This window comes from Anguilla rostrata, chromosome 8 (genome assembly GCF_018555375.3).
Source record: "Anguilla rostrata isolate EN2019 chromosome 8, ASM1855537v3, whole genome shotgun sequence".
In the NCBI taxonomy this organism is placed as follows: Eukaryota; Metazoa; Chordata; class Actinopteri; order Anguilliformes; family Anguillidae; genus Anguilla; species Anguilla rostrata.
In genome coordinates, this window is record NC_057940.1 from 28,323 (window position 1) to 47,331 (window position 19,009).

Sequence of the window (19,009 nt, forward strand, 5' to 3'; positions counted from 1 at the left end):
TCACCTACCACCGCTGAGACGGGTTCAATCCCCGGCAGCGGTACTTCCGGCTTGGTCAGATGTTCCTACGAACACAGTTGGCAGTGTTTGTGGGTGGGTGGGAAGCCGGTGAGGGTATGAGTCCTGATCGTTGCATTAGCAACTCCTACTGGTTGGTCGGGGCGCCTGTCCAGCGGGGAGGGGATCTGGGGGAGATAGCGTGAACCTCTGCACGCGTTACGCTCTCCCAGTGAAACTCCTCGCTGTCAGGAGAAAAGAAGTGGCTGGCGACTCCACATGTATCGGAGGAGGCATGTGGTAGTCTACACCCTCCCCAGACCAACAGAAGGATAGCGCATCGACCAGGACCGTGATACACACGGGTAATTGGTATAACAACTAAATTGAAGAGAAAATGGGAGAAAAATGGCAAGAAGAAAGTTTGATTGGTCTGCAACAAACAAGGTAGCTGTGAAAGCTTAAATACTATGTCTAGCTCTAGCGATTGCATTAAATATTTCATTTTTCAATTAGAATTCACAAAAAACAGTAAAACTAATGTGTTTAAAGTAATTTATTTTGAAAAACAGTATTTGACTGAAAAAATATACAGATATATTAGGCTATAGTGTTACATCCCAAAAGTGGAACAACCACAGGCACAATCTTGCCTTAACTGAAACGCATACTCTAACCCTGAGCCTGGCCCTCAGAAACCCAAACACTGACTTTATTGATGAAAAACGTTTAAAACCGTTTTTAGCAAGCTTCTGGTCAAGAAAGTGAGTTTTGTGCATTTTTTTCCTTTTGTAAGGATTTTATGAAAACTGTGGGACTTCAGGTTTGAAAACTGTAATCTTAACTATGTCCATAGATTGTTACTGTTGGGCAAAGAAAATTCCCCCCATTGAATAACCAGGCACAATGAGGTGTATCATAAGAAATAGGATTTATTTCTGCAGAAAGAGTCCGGCACCTACACACAACAAGGTGGATAAGGCCGAACTGAAGAAAGCAGGGGCGGTCCCTGCTTTTATAAGCAAAAAGTATCTTAACAGTAAAGCATAAAGTAAGATTTAACAAAGGAAATTAATGGCTGTGTCCTTTCATATAACAAAGTAAACGATTGGCTATGTCTTGTCTAACATGAGATACTACATAGGCACCTGGTGACCGCTTAGTCTAAACAGGCTTTTAAATCAGAAATAATTGTTTAGTCTTTGATCTATCAGTTTCTTTCAGAGTCCTGGGCAGCATGGCATCATAGCCGGTTCCTCCTTTATCAGGATGGCAGAGGGAGAATGAGGCAAAAGGCCAAACTCCCATTTGGGTTTCTAGAAAAGCATAAAAAGACAGAGAGAAGAACACACATACAGGCTACAGGATTATAGGCGACATTTCAAACTTGTTGTCCTTGGGAGGTTGGTGGCCTGGAGACAGAGGGGCCCTGCTGCAAGGCTTAGGAATTTAGAGCGGTACTTGTTGGTACCATAACTTTAGTTATGCTACAGAAAAATCTCCTCCCTTCATTACACATCAATGACTATAGCGTAGAAATGTCTTCAAAATGATGTTAACATGAAATTGCGTAAATGACTGAAATAATTAAAATGAAAAATTGCTTGTGGGCTTATACTGTAGTAGTAAGAGTTGCTTCCTGTTCATAATACAATTCAATTAACAGCTCACTTTAAAATTGCCTGTTTATTTGAATTAAGGTTAAGGTTACACAGAATGCAAATGCAACACATGGCTGCCACACGGTGAACACACCTTGTGTGACTAATTCCACACACGGTTTGGTCAGTAGCAGTGAAGCAGTCGGAGTAATGAGGTTTGGTCAGTAGCAGTGAAGCAGTCGCAGTAATGAGGTTTGGTCAGTAGCAGTGAAGTAGTCGCAGTAATGAGGTTTGGTCAGTAGCAGTGAAGCAGTCGCAGTAATGAGGTTTGGTCAGTAGCAGTGAAGCAGTCGCAGTAATGAGGTTTGGTCAGTAGCAGTGAAGCAGTCACAGTAATGAGGTTTGGTCAGTAGCAGTGAAGCAGTCGCAGTAATGAGGTTTGTTCAGTAGCAGTGAAGCAGTCACAGTAATGAGGTTTTGTCAGTAGCACTGGATTTTACTGAAACTACCCTGAGTGGGTTCTCTGGTGTTTTGTGAGGTTTGATGCAAACCTAAAGCTCTTCCCACGAAGGGAACAATGAAAGGGACGCTCCCCGGTATGAGTTCGTTGGTGCAGAGTCAGAGATTTTGAATGACTGAAACTCTTTCCGCACGGAGAGCACTGGAATGGCCGTTCTCCTGTGTGAATTCGCTGGTGCAGTGTGAGAGAATTGGAGTGACTGAAGCGCTTTCCGCACTCCAGACAGTGGTACGGCCGCTCCCCAGTGTGAGTGCGCCGGTGCAAAATCAGAGTGCTTGACTGACTGAAGCTTCGTCCACACTGGCCGCACTGGAACGGGCGCTCGCCAGTGTGAGTTCGTTGGTGGATTGTCAGGATCGATGCGGATCTGAAGCTCTTCCCGCACTGGGAGCAGTGGAACGGGCATTCTCCTGTGTGACTCCGCTGATGTATTTTCAGAGTGCTGGACTGAATTAAGCTCTTCCCACACAAGGCACAGTGGAACGGACGCTCCCCTGTGTGGGTCCGCTGGTGTTTTGTCAGGTCTGATGCTGATCTGAAGCTCTTGCCACAGTGGGAGCACTGGTATGGCCGCTCGCCCGTGTGAATTAACTGATATACCGAAACTCTTCCCACACTGCGAGCAGTCGTACGGACGTTCTCCTGTGTGGGTTCGTACATGTCTTATAAGTTCAGATTGCCATCCAAAATTCTTCCCACACTGGGAGCAGGTGTGGGCCCCTGGAGCGCCTGTGTGGGACTGTGTCGGGGTGGGGAGTGTTTTAGGGGGTGTGGGGTGCTGATGTGTGCTGCTGGGAGGCAGTGGGTCCTCTGCTCCATTTCCTCCAGACCTCAGAATCCTGCTGTGCTCCTCTGGGTGAACCTTCTCAATGTGCTGGTGAAGATTTGGTTCTTCCATATGAATGAATGGGCACTGGGAGCAAGCAAACACCTCAGACACTACTGCAATAGACTGCCCTGAGGAGAGAGACAGGACAGACAGATCTCATGAGGTATTTATTAACATAATGAAGATATTACGAAAGCTCCAAGACATTTGACTTGAGAAGACTGGTGTGCAGGAGCCACAGAGAACAGGAACTCACATATACCGCAGACCCTCCAAGACTAACACTAACTCCAAAGCACCTTATACAGTGATGGAACGTCCCCAGAAGCTGCACCTGCGGACACATTAATCTTGCAGCATTTATTCACAATTATAAACATAAACACCTATCTTTATATTTACACTGGTAGCCACAAATGCAGCAGCCTCAGACTCAATCAGAAAATAATATTAAACTATTTTCTGTACCTTTCTATATATAAAATATCTCACAAAACTATCCAGGCCCAGGCTAAATTCAAATTGAAAAAACAATTTCCATAAAGGTCCATAAAGAAATGGTTTGGAAGAACTTGATTGGCCCACACAGAGCCCTGATCTCTACCCCATCAAGCACCTTTGAAATGAATTGGAATGGCAACAGCCAGCCAGGCCTTGTCCATCAACATCAGCTTCCGATCTCACGAATGCTCTTGTGGCTGAATAAAAGCGAATCCCTGCAGCTATGTTCCAAAATCTAGTGGACAGCCTTCTCAGAAGAGTGGAGGCTGATACAGCAGCAAAGGGGGATCCAACTCCATGTTAATGCCCATGGTATTGCAATAAGATGTTCAACAAGCACATATGGGTGTGATGTTCGGGTGTCCATATACTTTCGGCCATGTAGCTTATCCTTTCTGCCAGTTTCATGTGTTTGCAAGCTGCAGTTTTCCTTCATTGTCACATTTTCCTGGGTGAAAATGATTGATCTGCTCAGAGCTGACATGATGGACTATGGGAGGGTAACATAGGAAGCTGAACTGTATGGGAAAATGCTGGCTGGAGCTGAGGGTGGCAGAGAAGCAATGTGATGAAACATCTCACCTTCCTCCACCTCCTCCTCTTCCTCTTTTATGTTGGCGAGTATCTCTTTCTCCACCTGACTCAGCCCAGTGTTCCCCTCTGTCCTGCCCTCCATGTCCTCTCTTCTGCTCAGGTCAGGTCTCAGCTCCTCTCCTGTGGAATCCAGGCTGTCAATCACCAGTTCTGTCTTCATGTCATGAGCTGAAGAGGCAGGGCTTACAAAGCTGAGGGGGAGAGAATAAATGCTTTTGAGTCTGGCTACCTGAACGCCTGTAAGGCCTGTCATAAGCTCTAACTGCAGAGTGAAATACGCCTGTAAGGCCTGTCATAAGCTCTAACTGCAGAGTGAAATACGCCTGTAAGGCCTGTCATAAGCTATAACTGCAGAGTGAAATACGCCTGTAGGGCCTGTCATAAGCTATAACTGCAGAGTGAAATACGCCTGTAAGGCCTGTCATAAGCTACTTAACCTTGCAGAGTGAAATACGCCTGTAAGGCCTGTCATAAGCTCTAACTGCAGAGTGAAATACGCCTGTAAGGCCTGTCATAAGCTCTAACTGCAGAGTGAAATACGCCTGTAAGGCCTGTCATAAGCTCTAACTGCAGAGTGAAATACGTCTGTAAGGCCTGTCATAAGCTCTAACTGCAGAGTGAAATACGCCTGTAAGGCCTGTCATAAGCTCTAACTGCAGAGTGAAATACACCTGTAAGGCCTGTCATAAGCTCTAACTGCAGAGTGAAATACGCCTGTAATGCCTGTCATAAGCTCTAACTGCAGAGTGAAATACGCCTGTAAGGCCTGTCATAAGCTCTAACTGCAGAGTGAAATACGCCTGTAAGGCCTGTCATAAGCTATAACTGCAGAGTGAAATACGCCTGTAAGGCCTGTCATAAGCTCTAACTGCAGAGTGAAATACGCCTGTAAGGCCTGTCATAAGCTCTAACTGCAGAGTGAAATACGCCTGTAAGGCCTGTCATAAGCTCTAACTGCAGAGTGAAATACGTCTGTAAGGCCTGTCATAAGCTCTAACTGCAGAGTGAAATACGCCTGTAAGGCCTGTCATAAGCTCTAACTGCAGAGTGAAATACGCCTGTAAGGCCTGTCATAAGCTCTAACTGCAGAGTGAAATACGCCTGTAATGCCTGTTAAAGCTCTAACTGCAGAGTGAAATACGCCTGTAAGGCCTGTCATAAGCTCTAACTGCAGAGTGAAATACGCCTGTAAGGCCTGTCATAAGCTATAACTGCAGAGTGAAATACGCCTGTAAGGCCTGTCATAAGCTATAACTGCAGAGTGAAATACGCCTGTAAGGCCTGTCATAAGCTCTAACTGCAGAGTGAAATACGCCTGTAAGGCCTGTCATAAGCTCTAACTGCAGAGTGAAATACGCCTGTAAGGCCTGTCATAAGCTCTAACTGCAGAGTGAAATACGCCTGTAAGGCCTGTCATAAGCTCTAACTGCAGAGTGAAATATGCCTGTAAGGCCTGTCATAAGCTCTAACTGCAGAGTGAAATACGCCTGTAAGGCCTGTCATAAGCTCTAACTGCAGAGTGAAATACGCCTGTAAGGCCTGTCATAAGCTCTAACTGCAGAGTGAAATACGCCTGTAAGGCCTGTCATAAGCTCTAACTGCAGAGTAAAATACGCCTGTAAGGCCTGTCATAAGCTATAACTGCAGAGTGAAATACGCCTGTAAGGCCTGTCATAAGCTCTAACTGCGAAGTGAAATCCCTTCTTCCCTGAAAAAACATTTAAATACTGCCTTGTGGGGCTTTCAGCCAGAACTGACACAGCACAAAAATATGCACCTCTTTTCTCACTAGAAGCACAAGCTTCTTTATGAAAAAGCCAAAATCCAACCCTTATAAATATGCTAATGAGCCAATCACCCTTAATTTATTGTAAATTGCACCACAAATACATTTTCAAAACCTGAAAAGAAAAGAAATGGTCAAAAGCCACTGTAAAGTTCCATAATTTGAACAATTTGAACAATTATTATAAAGTGAAAAGCACTGAATTTGCGTAAATTTGTGAAAGGAATTACACATTTACATGGCACTGAAAAGACCAAGCAGGACCTGGGGGGTATGTGTTGCCAAATTTGAGAGGGAAAGCTGTGCAAACTGACATAAGAATAAAGCTGCGGCTTTCATTAAAAGGGAAACTCCTCCTGACAGCCAATTAATGCTCATCAACAAACAGCACATTTAATGGATTTAATGGCAGTTTATTCCTCAAAGACAATAGCTTTGGCTCCAAAACCTCCACTTGAGTTTCCACAACCTGATCCAGCTATCTGATGTGTACCACCTCAAGCTCTTGATTATCTGCATCAGGTGTGCTTGAGACAAAACACATCAAATACCTGGATCTGGCAGGAGGTACCCGAGGAGAGGTTTGGGAAACACTGGTCTAGTGCAGTAATACAAGTATGCAGTTTTCTCATTTACATACTTCTATACCTTTGCAGAAGCATGTTATTAGTAGCCTAATAAAATAAATCAAATAAGGTCGTCGGACACAGGTAAATAAAATGTGACAAGAAATGCATTTAAACAAAGTAAGCGGGCTCGCAGGAGAGAAACACTATCTCCAAAACTGAGAATTTGGGCAACAATTGCAACGATGCTGTCTGTTACTAGTTTACGGCATAACAAATATTACAATGCATAAATATATGAAGCGGCCCTACATGTACTTGATGAGTTCATCTATTCGATGACGGATCTACAAAACTAACGACAAATTTCGGTAGCCTTAATAACAATTAGAAACTCAATTTTCTACTCTCAGACAATCTCGTGATAAAGACTAGCGTTCCAGTGTAACTCCAGCGGAATTAATAATAATAAGTGCATACTGAAGGTCACTGGAACAACCATGAACACAGGTCTGATGAAGTACTAGTACTGGTAAGGTAAGGAGTTACTAGAGCGCATTTTCCTGCTATAAACCGCAAATCCAATACTGCTCCAGCCATTATAAAGCCAGCATGAGAAACTTCTGGATCTAAAATGGCCAGAAAAGCAGGGCCAGTCAAAAACACAGTAAACCTGAAATACTATTAAAAAACTGGCCCTTTCACAGACTGGAGCCCTGGAGCTTCTGGTCAGCATGTTTGAGGGAGATCCAGATGTTGAGCATAGAGGCTCGCAGCTTGGACCAAACCAGGTGATCAGTGAGCCCCAACACCTGTGCAGCAAACTGCGCAGCAGCATCTGGGGAGAGAACAGTGGAGCAGCCCAGACCTGCAGGAGCACAGGACACGTCAGAAACATTCTGCACACGCATGAACACACGCATGCACACACACGTATGTACATACGACCTACCACTCGGCATACGCAGGGAAGACCACACGTCCTGGGCACCCCAGTCAGGGGTAAGGGGGGGGCAGTTAATGACAGGGTACACAGTGTTGCCCGACATCACATTTACATTTACATTACATTCATTTAGCAGACGCTTTTATCCAAAGCGACGTACAAAAGTGCATTTTCATGATCGTAGACAACTGCTGAACACGGGTTCAGTAAGGTACAATTACTTATTTTGTGCAGCTATTTCTAGCCGAGAACAATGAACACTATCCTGGTCTAACATCTGCAAAGCCAACTAGGCAGAAGAATAAGCTACAGTATTAGGACAAATACAATTTACCAAGGAGTGCAGGGATGGGGCAACATGTAACAAGTGACAGGGAAAAAGGGTTTTTTATTTTTTAATTTAAAAAAAAATATTTATACAGCATGGTGATGGTTAGTCTAGATATAGTCTGAAGAGATGAGTCTTCAGGCCACGGCGGAAGATGGATAGTGAGGGGGAGGTTCGGAGAGGGACGGGGAGTTCGTTCCACCACTGGGGAGCTAGGGTGGAGAAGCTCTGTGATCCCTTTGGGCGGGGGGGAGGGGTTACAAGACGCCCTGCTGCCGCAGAGCGGAGTGGTCGAGCAGGCACATAGAATTGAGTCATGTCCTGCAAGTAGATGGGGGCTGTCCTGTTGGCGGCAGTGTAGGCAAGGGTCAGGGCTTTGAATCGGATCCTGGCAGCGACCGGTAGCCAGTGAAGTGATCGCAGCAGAGGAGTGACGTGGGAGAATTTGGGGAGGTTGTAGATGAGTCGGGCAGCGGCATTCTGAATCATCTGTAGTGGCTGTATGGCACAAGCTGGCAGGTTTGCAAGGAGAGAGTTGCAGTAATCAAGGCGAGAGGTCATCGTAGCCTGGACGAGCAGCTGGGTGGAGTGCGTCGTCAGGTATGGTTGTACAGGAGGAATCTGCAGGACCGTGATGTTGCCTTGATGTTCTCCTTGAGGTCCAGTTGGTCATCCAGGACCACCCCCAAGCTCTTGGCAGAGTGAGAGGCAGTCACTGTGGTGCCATCAACCGTGATTGAGAGTTCACGAAGCGAGGAGGTCTTGTACGGGAAGAAGAGCAGCTCAGTTTTGTTGAGGTTGAGCTTCAGATGGTGGCTGGCCATCCAGGTGGAGATGTCAGCCAGGCAGGAAGAGATCTTATCATTGACCTGTGTGGCCGAGGGGGGGAAAGAAAAGAAGAGTTGTGTGTCATCTGCATAACAATGATAGGAAAAGCCATGTGAATTAATGACTGAACCAAGAGATCTGGTGTATAAGGAGAACAGCAGAGGACCCAGTACAGATCCCTGCGGCACTCCCGTAACAAGTGGATGAGAAGCAGAGGCAGACCCCTTCCAGGTGACCTGGTAGGTCCTATCTGCAAGATAGGAAGCGAACCAAGACAGGGCAGTCCCGGCAATTCCCATCCCAGCCAAGGTGGAGAGGAGTATTTTATGGTTGACCGTGTCAAAAGCTGCAGACAGGTCAAGAAGGATCAGGACAGAGGAGAGGCGTGAGGCTCTTGCAGTGGCAAGTGCCTCCGTCACAGCTAGGAGTGCAGTCTCTGTTGAGTGCCCGGATCGGAAGCCAGACTGGTGAGGGTCTAGCAGGTTGTTCTGATGGAGAAAAGAGGTTAATTGTTTAAGAACTGCTCGTTCAAGGGTTTTGGACAGAAAGGGTAGAAGGGATACGGGTCGATAATTTGTTACATAGGAGGGGTCTAAGGTGGGTTTTTTGAGTAGTGGGGTAACACGAGCCATCTTAAAAACAGAGGGAACATGACCAGAGGAGAGAGAGGAATTAACAATGGAAGACAGATAGGGAAGGAGCTCGCTGGAGATGGATTGGAGAACTTTAGATGGCATGGGGTCAAGTGGACAGGTGGTTGCGCGATGAGAGGTGATGAGTTGTAATACATCGGAGTCCTCCAGCATTTCAAAGGAGGTCAGTGTGGCTGTGGGTTTGTCCTGGGGGGTTGGGGGGCTCACTGGATGGGCGAAGGAGTTCCGGATTGTAGCCACCTTTCCTTCAAAGGCGGCCAGAAAGTCATCTGCGGAGAGGGAAGAGGGAGGTGGGGGTGGAGGAGGAATGAGGAGGGAAGAGAAGGTGGAGAATAGTTTACGTGGATTAGAGACACATGCACTGATCTTGGATTGGAAAAAAGAGGCTTTCGCAGACGTGAGGGCAGATGTGAAAGTCGCCAGCAGGGTATGGTATGCGGTCAGGTCATCAGAGGATCGGGATTTTCTCCACTTCCTCTCTGCAGCCCGCAGTGATGTTCTGCTGGAGCGTAGTGACTCGGTCAGCCATGGGCAGGGGGGTGAGGAGCGTGCTGGTTTGGAGACAAGAGGAGGATCACCGGCCCGAGTCCGTTACTACGCCCGGCAACTGCCACAAACACGGTCGGGACGCCGTCACCTGACAAACACACACAGCAGGATGAGACCTCACACCCAGCACCCCTCCCCCCAGTGCCTAACCCCCCTCCCCTCCATGCCTAACCCAAACCCCCATCCCTTCCCCCCAGTGCGCCCCCCCGTTCCCTACCTTCATACTGGGCCTTGATGCGCAGGGTCTCGTCGGGGCCCGTGTGGGCGGAGCTGACCCTCAGGCTGCAGGGGACTCCATATGCAGCGCAGGCTGAGCGGATCCTCTCACAGTGAGCCAGGTCTGACACAGAGCCCATCAGAACCAGCACCCTGCCGCGGGCTTGCAGCTCCAACAGCAACTACACACACACACAAACACAGAGCCCATCAGAACCAGCACCCTGCCGCGGGCTTGCAGCTCCAACAGCAACTACACACACACACACACACACACACACAAACACAGAGCCCATCAGAACCAGCACCCTGCCCTGGGCTTGCAGCTCCAACAGCAACTACACACACACACACACACAGAGCCAAATTCAATCAATCAAATTTTATTTGTATAGCGTATTTTACAGCAGTTGTCACAATAAGCTTTACAGACAACCCTGGCCGAAACCCCCACAGGAGCAAGCCTAAGGCAACAGTAGCAAGGAAAAACTCCCTGTGGCAGATGGGAAGAAACCTTGGAAGGAACCAGGCTCAAGGGGGAAACCCATCCTCCTCTGGTCGGCTCACGGTACCGACTGGTGACCAGCATGTCAGCCAGTTTTATAAGATATGTGATGTGGCTCAGATTATGGGTGGGGCCGGGTGGCGGTGATGGGGAACAGCAGGTGGCGACAGATGTGGGCAGGGTGGAGGCAATGACAAAGGAGGGTCTGGACCGCAGAGGTGGGGGAGACCAGACGACTCTCGAAGCACTCTCGAGGGTTGGGGCAAGAGCCCCGCCGGCAGCGTGGGGAAGACGGTAGAAACGGCAATTAGGGAATTTGCAATATAGCAGACAGTGAGTAAGGTGGCAGTGGTATGTATTGGGGGGACCCTGCCAGGAGCAGAATATGGCTGCATATCTACTAGGACAGGGATGGAGAGCCCATGCAGTCATGAGGGGTAGACAACCATAGCCGCCTATCAAGAGCCAGCCCATGTAAAGTCGGGTCACAGCTGATTGACAGGTGACAGTAAGGAAAGGATTGCCATCTACAAAGCTCTATGACTACAGGCTTCTCGCACCCTGTCTCCAGACTACAACTGATTGTAAGCCTGAGCATAGAGTTGCGTTTTCAATCTAGATTTAAATATTGAGACTGTGTCTGACTCCTTTATAAATTTTGGAAGCTGGTTCCACAGTAGTGGGGCCCTGTAGGAGAAAGCCCTACCACCTTTTAGGTTTTTGGAAATTCTTGGGACTACCAAGTAGCCTGCGTCTTGGGATCGGAGTGACCTTGTGGGCTTATAGGAGCAGGTTAGATATGTACACAGGTGTACGTCCATGTAGAGCTTTAAAAGTCAGGAGCAAAACCTTGAAGTCTATCCTATGCTTAATGCGTAGCCAGTGAAGCGACGCTAGTACTGGTATAATGTGTTCATACTTCTTAGTTCTGGTCAAGATACAAGCAGCTGCATTCTGCACAAGCTGGAGACTCTTTAATGAGTTATTAGGGCAGCCAGATAGCAGGGCATTACAGTAATCTAACCTAGCCGTAACAAAAGCATGGATCAATTTCTCTGCGTCCTCCATTGACAGAAAATGCCTGATTTTAGCTATGTTGCGTAAGTGAAAGAAGGCAATTCTGTATATGTTTTTTATATGCATGTCAAAGGTAAGATCAGGATCAATGGTGACACCAAGGTCTTTAACAACCATGTTTGGTTCAGCCAAAAAACCATCACAGTTTAGGGTAAGAGTAGACATTTTCTCCCTTAATATTTTGGGACCTAAAACCAACATTTCGGTCTTATCCGAGTTCAGGAGCAGAAAATTAGAAAGCATCCAAACCTTGATATCTACAATACAGGCCTCTAACCGGGAAAGTGGCAGTGCTTCACCAGGTTTCATTGAAATATAAATCTGTGTATCGTCCGCATAGCATTGGAACTCTATGCCATGTGCCTGGATAATATTGCCAAGTGGTAGCATATATAGCGAGAAGAGTACTGGCCCTAGTACTGATCCTTGTGGAATACCGTATTTCATTATTGAGGAGCTGGACTCTTCTTCTTTTAATTTGACAAACTGTTTCCTGTCACATAGGTGTGATCTAAACCATGCGAGTGCCTGTCCATGAAGTCCAACAGAGGCCTGGGATCTGTCCAGTAGAATTCCATGATCAGTTGTGTCAAAAGCTGCACTCAGGTTGAGGAGTACAAGAACCGACACAGAGTTACACTCGGCTGACAACAGTAGATCATTAGTAACCTTAATAAGAGTGGCTTCTGTGCTGTGGTAGGGTCTAAACCCTGATTGGAATATATCAAGGATACCGTTAGAGCTAAGGTATGCACTTAGTTGCTTAGCAACAGTTTTCTCCAATAATTTTGATAAAAATGGAAGGTTTGAAATAGGTCTATAATTTTCCAATTTATCAGGTTCTAGGTTTGGTTTCTTCAATAATGGCTTAATAACTGCCACTTTTAGTGACTCAGGTACGTATCCTGTGACTAGGGATGTGTTAATGATTTTTAGTATATGCTGGCCTAGTACTGGAAATAGTTCTTTAATCCAGTTTGAAGGAATAGGATCGAGTAGACAGGTCATCGGTTTTGAAGACATAACTAACTCGGATAACTCGACCATGCTAATGGGCGTAAAACAGTTTAGTACCGCTGTCTGTAAATCTTCCTGTTTTAACCAGGTGCGGGGCTGTTTATTAACATGAACAGAAATAGTGCATGATGGAGACAATTTGGAAATTTGGTCTCTAATAGCCTCAATTTTCTGATCGAAAAAGTTCATGAAGTGAATGCTGCTTGGAGGGATAAGTTGAAAACTGTGATGATTGTTTTTTAGTTAATTTACTTAGCCAAGTTTCAGTCAGACATAATGCATTGAGATTATGGTCTATTATCAATTCGTTGACAAGATCTGCTATTGGAGTGAGTGATCTAACATTTAATAGTCCAATTTTTAAGGATGGTTCACTATGATTAGTAGCAGCGTGCCGTGTTTTTATGACAATTAAGTTATCCACATCAATTCCACGGTTAGCTTTACATATGGCATAGATGCATGGAACAGGCACAGTCTCAATATAACAGATATCAGATGCTAGTTTAAAAGTATTAGTTAAAGGGGCTTTTGAAATACTATTTCTGTTAGCTAGCTCTGAAACGCACCTTGCAGACAGAGGCGTAGGGCCATATGTCTGGGACACAGGTATAAAGAAACAAGCAGGCAAACACGTAAGGTTAGAAGCCTGCGGCCTGGCCGGCGCCCCGATGGAGTGTCAAAATCTGGCCTTATTAAAGCCCATCAGATATGCAGGCTAGCTCCCTAACCCTAACCCTAACCCCTAGCTGCAGGCTAGAACCCTAACCCTAACCCTAACCCCTAGCTGCAGGCTAGCTCCCTAACCCTAACCCTAACCCCTAGCTGCAGGCTAGAACCCTAACCCTAACCCTAACCCCTAGCTGCAGGCTAGCTCCCTAACCCTAACCCTAACCGTAACCCCTAAACCGTTACCCTCAGTTCATCTGCTATTCTGTTGTAGTGAGTGACGTTGTTACAAAACACAGGGCCAAGTGACTTGAAATAATTGAGGAAATATTGGGTAGCATTGCTTTGAAATACATGTTGTACAATGTACAAACAGTGGCTGTGACACAAAGCGTGCACTGGCTTAAGTGTAAACGCAACAGAAACGCAGGTGAAATGTGGCCAGTGTATGTACTCACGGATTTGACGGCCATCTTGACGGCCTTGATAGAGAAAAGAATCAGCAAGCCCGTAGAATTAGAGCTGCGTATGTCGCAACTTGTGCAACTTGTCCTGCTCCGTTGTCTGTTATTTCGTGGAGATGCACTTTTAGTGCTCGTAAGGTTTATAAGGCATTTCATAGGCTTATCTGCAGGTGGGAATCCTGTTCGCTGTTCTGCTAAGCTAGAACCGGAAAACTTGATAGTGGAGAATAGAAGCAGACGCGTATGTCCCAGCAGGCTTTGCAGATGAGAAAATAACAACAGTGTGAGAGAAATTATGATGAAATTGCGTAGTTGAAACAATATGTTTTTAGCAGAATGGGCATGTAGGTTAAGGTTGACGTGATAACAGAATATAGTGTGAAATAAATAAAGTGACCATGAGCGAGCTTAGTTTACTTATGGAATGCTATATATAATAGTCGGTGTAAAGTGCTTATTGTTAAAGTGGAGAATTAAGTGACAATCTATTGTACTGTTTTACTTTTCTCATGTTCAGTACTTATGCTTATGGGTGAGTCATGATTTTGAATATAATGTTTTAATGCAGAGTTGTAGAACGTATGCGTAGTCATTGTTTGTATGTGGCTAGATAGAGAATAGGGCGAGGTAACATGAATGTAGAAACGTGGTGTTTGCTGATAAGAAGGTTTTGTACGGTAGCCAAGTGAAGAAATATAGTTAGTAGAAATGGCACAGTGATGAACTGGTGTAACTTTTTAATAAAATGAATACATTTGCCGTCATGAAATGCATATGGGTGGCCGTGAGTTTCAGTAAAGAAAATATAAAAGCGTAAGAAAACGTTAGTGTAAAAGAGGAAATTATCTGCCTGAGTGCGAGGCGGGATTCAATCCTTCAACCAGAGGTTTACCAGTCTGTGACTTTGTTAGCACCATGACATAGCTATGCAATTCGTGAAATATCATTAGCAAACCTGTCCGTGGTATTAAAGAACACAGGTCAGTAAGCACAGAAGAGCTCCCGTTGAATCCATATGGCTTTGCAATATTGTAGCCGGTTAATAACTGAACGTGCAGACGGTACGTCATAATGCAGTGTATACGTTCGGTGTGTAGATATGGTGCAAAAGCAATAATTGAGAGGTAGTAGACAATTATTAGTGAGGGTAAAAGCAGGTTAAAGAAACATGTCCCTAGCTGCGCTTGAACCTGGGAGCGCATGTTCCCAAGACTGTAACCTTGCCCCCTAGGGCACAGGCAGATTAGCTGTTTAAACTGGAAATGTTTCAGAGTAAAAAAGTATGGGTATTTTGCGTGTGTATGTGAGGGATGTCTATTATCAGGTACATATGTATGCTGTAATTGATTGCCCAGTTTAACGTGCCCATGCAAGCGATCACCATAGCTGAAGATACTAGTTGAGAACAGTCCAGTGATCGCACTGTTTGTCTATTATCAGAATAAACCAGCTCGACTGGGAATCCTGCTTTGTGGTGCTTTTACACAACACAACGCAAGATCACGCCTGTTACACCACTGACGGTGGAGTAAGTGATTGCACCTGAGATGATGGAAGTAAGTGATTGCACCTGTGGGGGGGACTGTCTTAGAGGAACAGAGGAGTGAAAGGAGCAGAGCGGGCGTTTAGAGCCTGGAGAGCTTAGCTTGGTCAGTGTTACGGGGCGGAAGCCCAGCCGAGCTAGTTGTATTTCTGCACTCGTTAACGGAGGGCGCTTGCCGTTTGCATGCCGTTTAGGGCCGCCGACAGCGAAGATAGCTAGCAGGTTGTAGGGCAAGGCAAGGTTCCTATGCGAGGCAGAGCTGCGGTAGGGGTAGTGGGAATTTAGGAGTGCTTCTATCCGCTCTCCAGCCTGTTTACGAGGCTCTCCTGTTGCGAAGGGAGACACCTCACTGCACTGGACCAGCGGACGCCCCCACAGGAGACTCTGACTGAAGCCGGACCAGCACCGAAACTCGGACCCCGGGGAGCATCTCAAACACCGGGAAAGTTAAGTGGTTTTAAAGACGTACTCAATTGAAGTGTTTGTATTTGTCTATATCGCGTGAGGTTTGTTAAATGTTACTGATTTTAAAAGAGCAGCTGAGAGCCATAGTACCGGGGTAGGGAAAGCAGCTGAGTGAGCTAGCCAGATCCTAAAATTGCCACTGCATACGTGCCCTGAGAACACGTAAGTTTGCTGTGGAAAGTAATCTCGCTTGCGGTGAAATATCGTGTGTTTTGCCTGGAAGTGTTATAATTCCACTGTAAGTTGCACTGCACTAAGGGGGTGTAAGTAGTCTCACTTGGAGCAGCGCTATATTAGAAATATTTGGCATTACTTAGTTAGAAAATGCAATTGGTGTCAGCTGTGCAGGACCTGCAGAAGTTCTCCTAGAGCAGGCTAAGTATCTGTTTTTTGCAAATAGTGTAGCTAGATTAGACTGTTACCTGTACTTCTACCTGTTTTGTAGTTTGCCCAGCATTAGTTTTGCTGTTTGTGTAGTATTTTTAGTTATTTGTTCTAACCGTATTAGGCAGGTATTGTATGGAGCTAGTTAGCTTCACTTGGCTTGTAATTGCTCAGTCATCAGCTGCTATTCATTTGGTAATTGCCAGCGCTTGTTGTCTCGCTCCCTCCCAGTTAGTCTTAGTGCATCTGTATCCTTCTGCCACCACCCTTCCTCTCACTACTCCCTGTCCTCACTGCTCTATGTGTCTCAACCCCATCCCAACCTGTTCTCTCCCCTACAGAACGCACTTCCGCAGGCAAGGCCCCCCGCGGCGACGGAACCTCTCCAACCTTCGCTATCCCTCATTGACCCCCTGTGACAATTTCAGTAGCAGGAGGGCTATGGAACTGCCAGTCTGCTATGTGGAAGGCTGACTTCATTTCAGCCTACGCGTCCCTCCTCTCTTACATTTCCTTGCCCTCACTGAGACCTGGATCACACCAGGCAACACTGCAACCCCTGCAGCCCTCTCCTCCTTCTCCTTCTCTCACACCCCCTGCCCGTCTGGCCGTGTTGGGGGCACAGGTTTGCTGATCTCTCCCTCTTGGAAATTCTGTTCTCCCCCTCTCTCACCTCTCCATCTCTACCTTTGAATACCACTCTGTCTCAATCACCTATCCTGTTAACTTGTATATTGTGGTTATCTATCGCCCTTCCGGGCCCCTGGGAAGCTTCCTCGATGAGCTCGACACCCTGCTCAGCTCCTTCCCAGAGGATGGCACCCCACTGATCCTGTTGTAGTCTGTATTGGCATCTGTTTGCTGTTAGTGTTTCTTTCGTGTTTCTGTGGGTTTATTGTTTTTCACATCCTCCGTCTCAGTGTTTTCGTTCTCCCGGTCACTTGTCTCGCCAGTGCCATCTCTGTCTGTGTTCCCTGAGCTGCTTCACTCCCCTGTATTTGTGTGATTTCACTATTTGGGTGGTTCCGGGTATTCGTGGTTTCCCCCCTTCTTTCCAGTCGTTTTACTTCCTGCTTGTATCTAGTTTTACTAATTTCTACTAATCCTTACTAACTTATAGATTGTGAAGTACTAACCTCATTAATATACTAACATGTGAATTTTACTAATGGACTAACAAACACTAGTTTTGGGTTTTTGATAGTTTAGATCACTATACTAATACATTAACCATTCTCCCCTTTTCCATGCTGTGCTGTAGCTCTGCCCCTTTTCTTTCTAGTCTGCCCTAACGCTGAATTCTGCAATTGCCTGCACCTGTGTCTACACGTGTTTTACCTGCTAAACCCAGACCGTCTTATTGTCTGATTTTCAGTCCCCTGTCATTTAATTAATTATCCTAATGTTCTTCACCTGGATGTTTGTTACTCTGCCCTCACTCACGTAACCCCTCCTTGATTGTTACCTTCCCCAGTGTATAAATGTCAGTCTTTTCCACCAGCTCCCTCTCAGAACGTTGATCATATTCACTACCGATGTTTTGTAAGCCTTTGTTTATTGAGATTCCTGAGACCCCCTTTCCGTACGACCTCGAGTTTGCCTGTCCCTTTTGTTTGATTGCTTTCTGGTTTGACCTTCGCTTTGTTTTGACTTCTCTTCTGCCTGTTCCTTTGTACCTTCGCCTATCTGATCTCCTGGTTTTTTATTTTTTGCCTGTTTACCACTATTCTTTTGGAAACTCGATTTTGTACCGTCCTATCTCTGATTACCTGGCTTTGAACTTTGGACTGAATAAAGACAACGTTTTTTGGATTTCCCTGGTCTCCGTTTGGGTCCTTACACAGAACATAACCGATCCTCCTGGGAGACTTCAACATCCACCTTGATGCCTCCCACTCCGCAGCCTTCCTGCCCCTACTCCACTCATTCGATCTCTCCCTGATGCACTCCCCACCAACACGCAAAGCTGGCAACCTCCTAGACCTGGTCATCCTGAGGAATTGCTGCTCCTCCGATCCCGCAGTGACCCCTCTGCACCAGTCCGACCACCACTTCATTTCCTTCTCCCTCCCTCTTGCTCCCCTCCCTCCCTCCCCTCCATCCACTCCTACTGTCATGGTCCACCGTAACCTCCACTCCCTCTCTCCCTCCTCTCTCGCTTCTAGTGTCACTGCTTCACTCCCCACTCTTGAATCTTTGTCCAACCTTCCCACTGACTCTGCATCCTCCGCTCTGTCTTCCTCGCTTTCCTCAGCACTTGACTCTCTGTCCTCTAGTCTCCAGGCTGGCACGCTCGTCCCCTCCCAGTCCATGGATGTCTGACCCCCTCCGAACCAACCGTGCCAGCCTGAATACGAAGGTGCGCCTGATTCTCACAAAGACCTCCTTGTCTGTAACACAAACGGCACAGTAGCAGAAACTCTTACCTATATCTACAGATAAAACTGAACTTCTGTTCACTGATGACAGGGCTTTAATCAAGATTCATAATGATGATGAGAAACCTTGCACATTTTTTCTGAAGTTGGGAAGTTGTGTGAGTTTGAATGGTGGACTGTGGTATTAAAACAAGCAGCGGTTCACTTGTGTTTGGGAGGAGTGAGAGTGCATGCTTGTCTGCGGTCTTGTGACCTGGCTGAGGAGGTCACGGAAATGAACGTGAACAACTTCCAGATCTGGAGAAACTTGGGGTCGTTTTCTAAAACTCCTTTTCCTATAGACGTTTACTCCCCTGGTGTCCGAATCTGCCCTTCCGAGAAGCGTCTTTCACAACTACACCGCCCGGGATGTGTCTGCAGGTAAACGCTGTCCCCTCGGCTCTAACCCCTGCCTGGGGTTTGGGAGTTGCGCTCATTATGTAGAGATTACAGGTTCAGACCCCGGGTCGGTCGCTGCCGCTGTCCTGACGAAGCTGTTTGACCTGAGTTGCGTCAGTAAATATCTGGCTGTGTAAATAGAGTGATTGTAAAGG

At 46.4% G+C, this 19,009-nt stretch overlaps 1 protein-coding gene and 1 long non-coding RNA gene across 2 annotated transcripts in view; one reads left to right on the top strand and one right to left on the bottom strand.

The window, feature by feature from the left end:
- Positions 1–7,046: 7,046 nt before the first annotated feature.
- On the bottom strand, positions 7,047–10,231 carry LOC135260441 (bifunctional phosphoribosylaminoimidazole carboxylase/phosphoribosylaminoimidazole succinocarboxamide synthetase-like). Its single transcript, XM_064345656.1, has 4 exons — positions 9,916–10,231; positions 9,723–9,786; positions 7,347–7,441; positions 7,047–7,262 (listed from the first exon to the last, which is right to left on the bottom strand). The coding sequence occupies exons 1-4, from the start codon at positions 10,052–10,054 to the stop codon at positions 7,096–7,098; spliced, it is 465 nt and encodes a 154-aa protein (XP_064201726.1). The 5' UTR covers positions 10,055–10,231; the 3' UTR covers positions 7,047–7,095.
- A 7,163-nt stretch (positions 10,232–17,394) lies between these two features.
- Positions 17,395–19,009, top strand: part of LOC135260444 (uncharacterized) — a 7,634-nt gene continuing 6,019 nt past the window's right edge. Inside the window, exons 1-2 of the long non-coding RNA XR_010331568.1 lie at positions 17,395–18,397; positions 18,758–18,836. This is a non-coding gene — a long non-coding RNA (uncharacterized LOC135260444). The remainder of the gene's footprint in view (positions 18,398–18,757; positions 18,837–19,009) is intronic.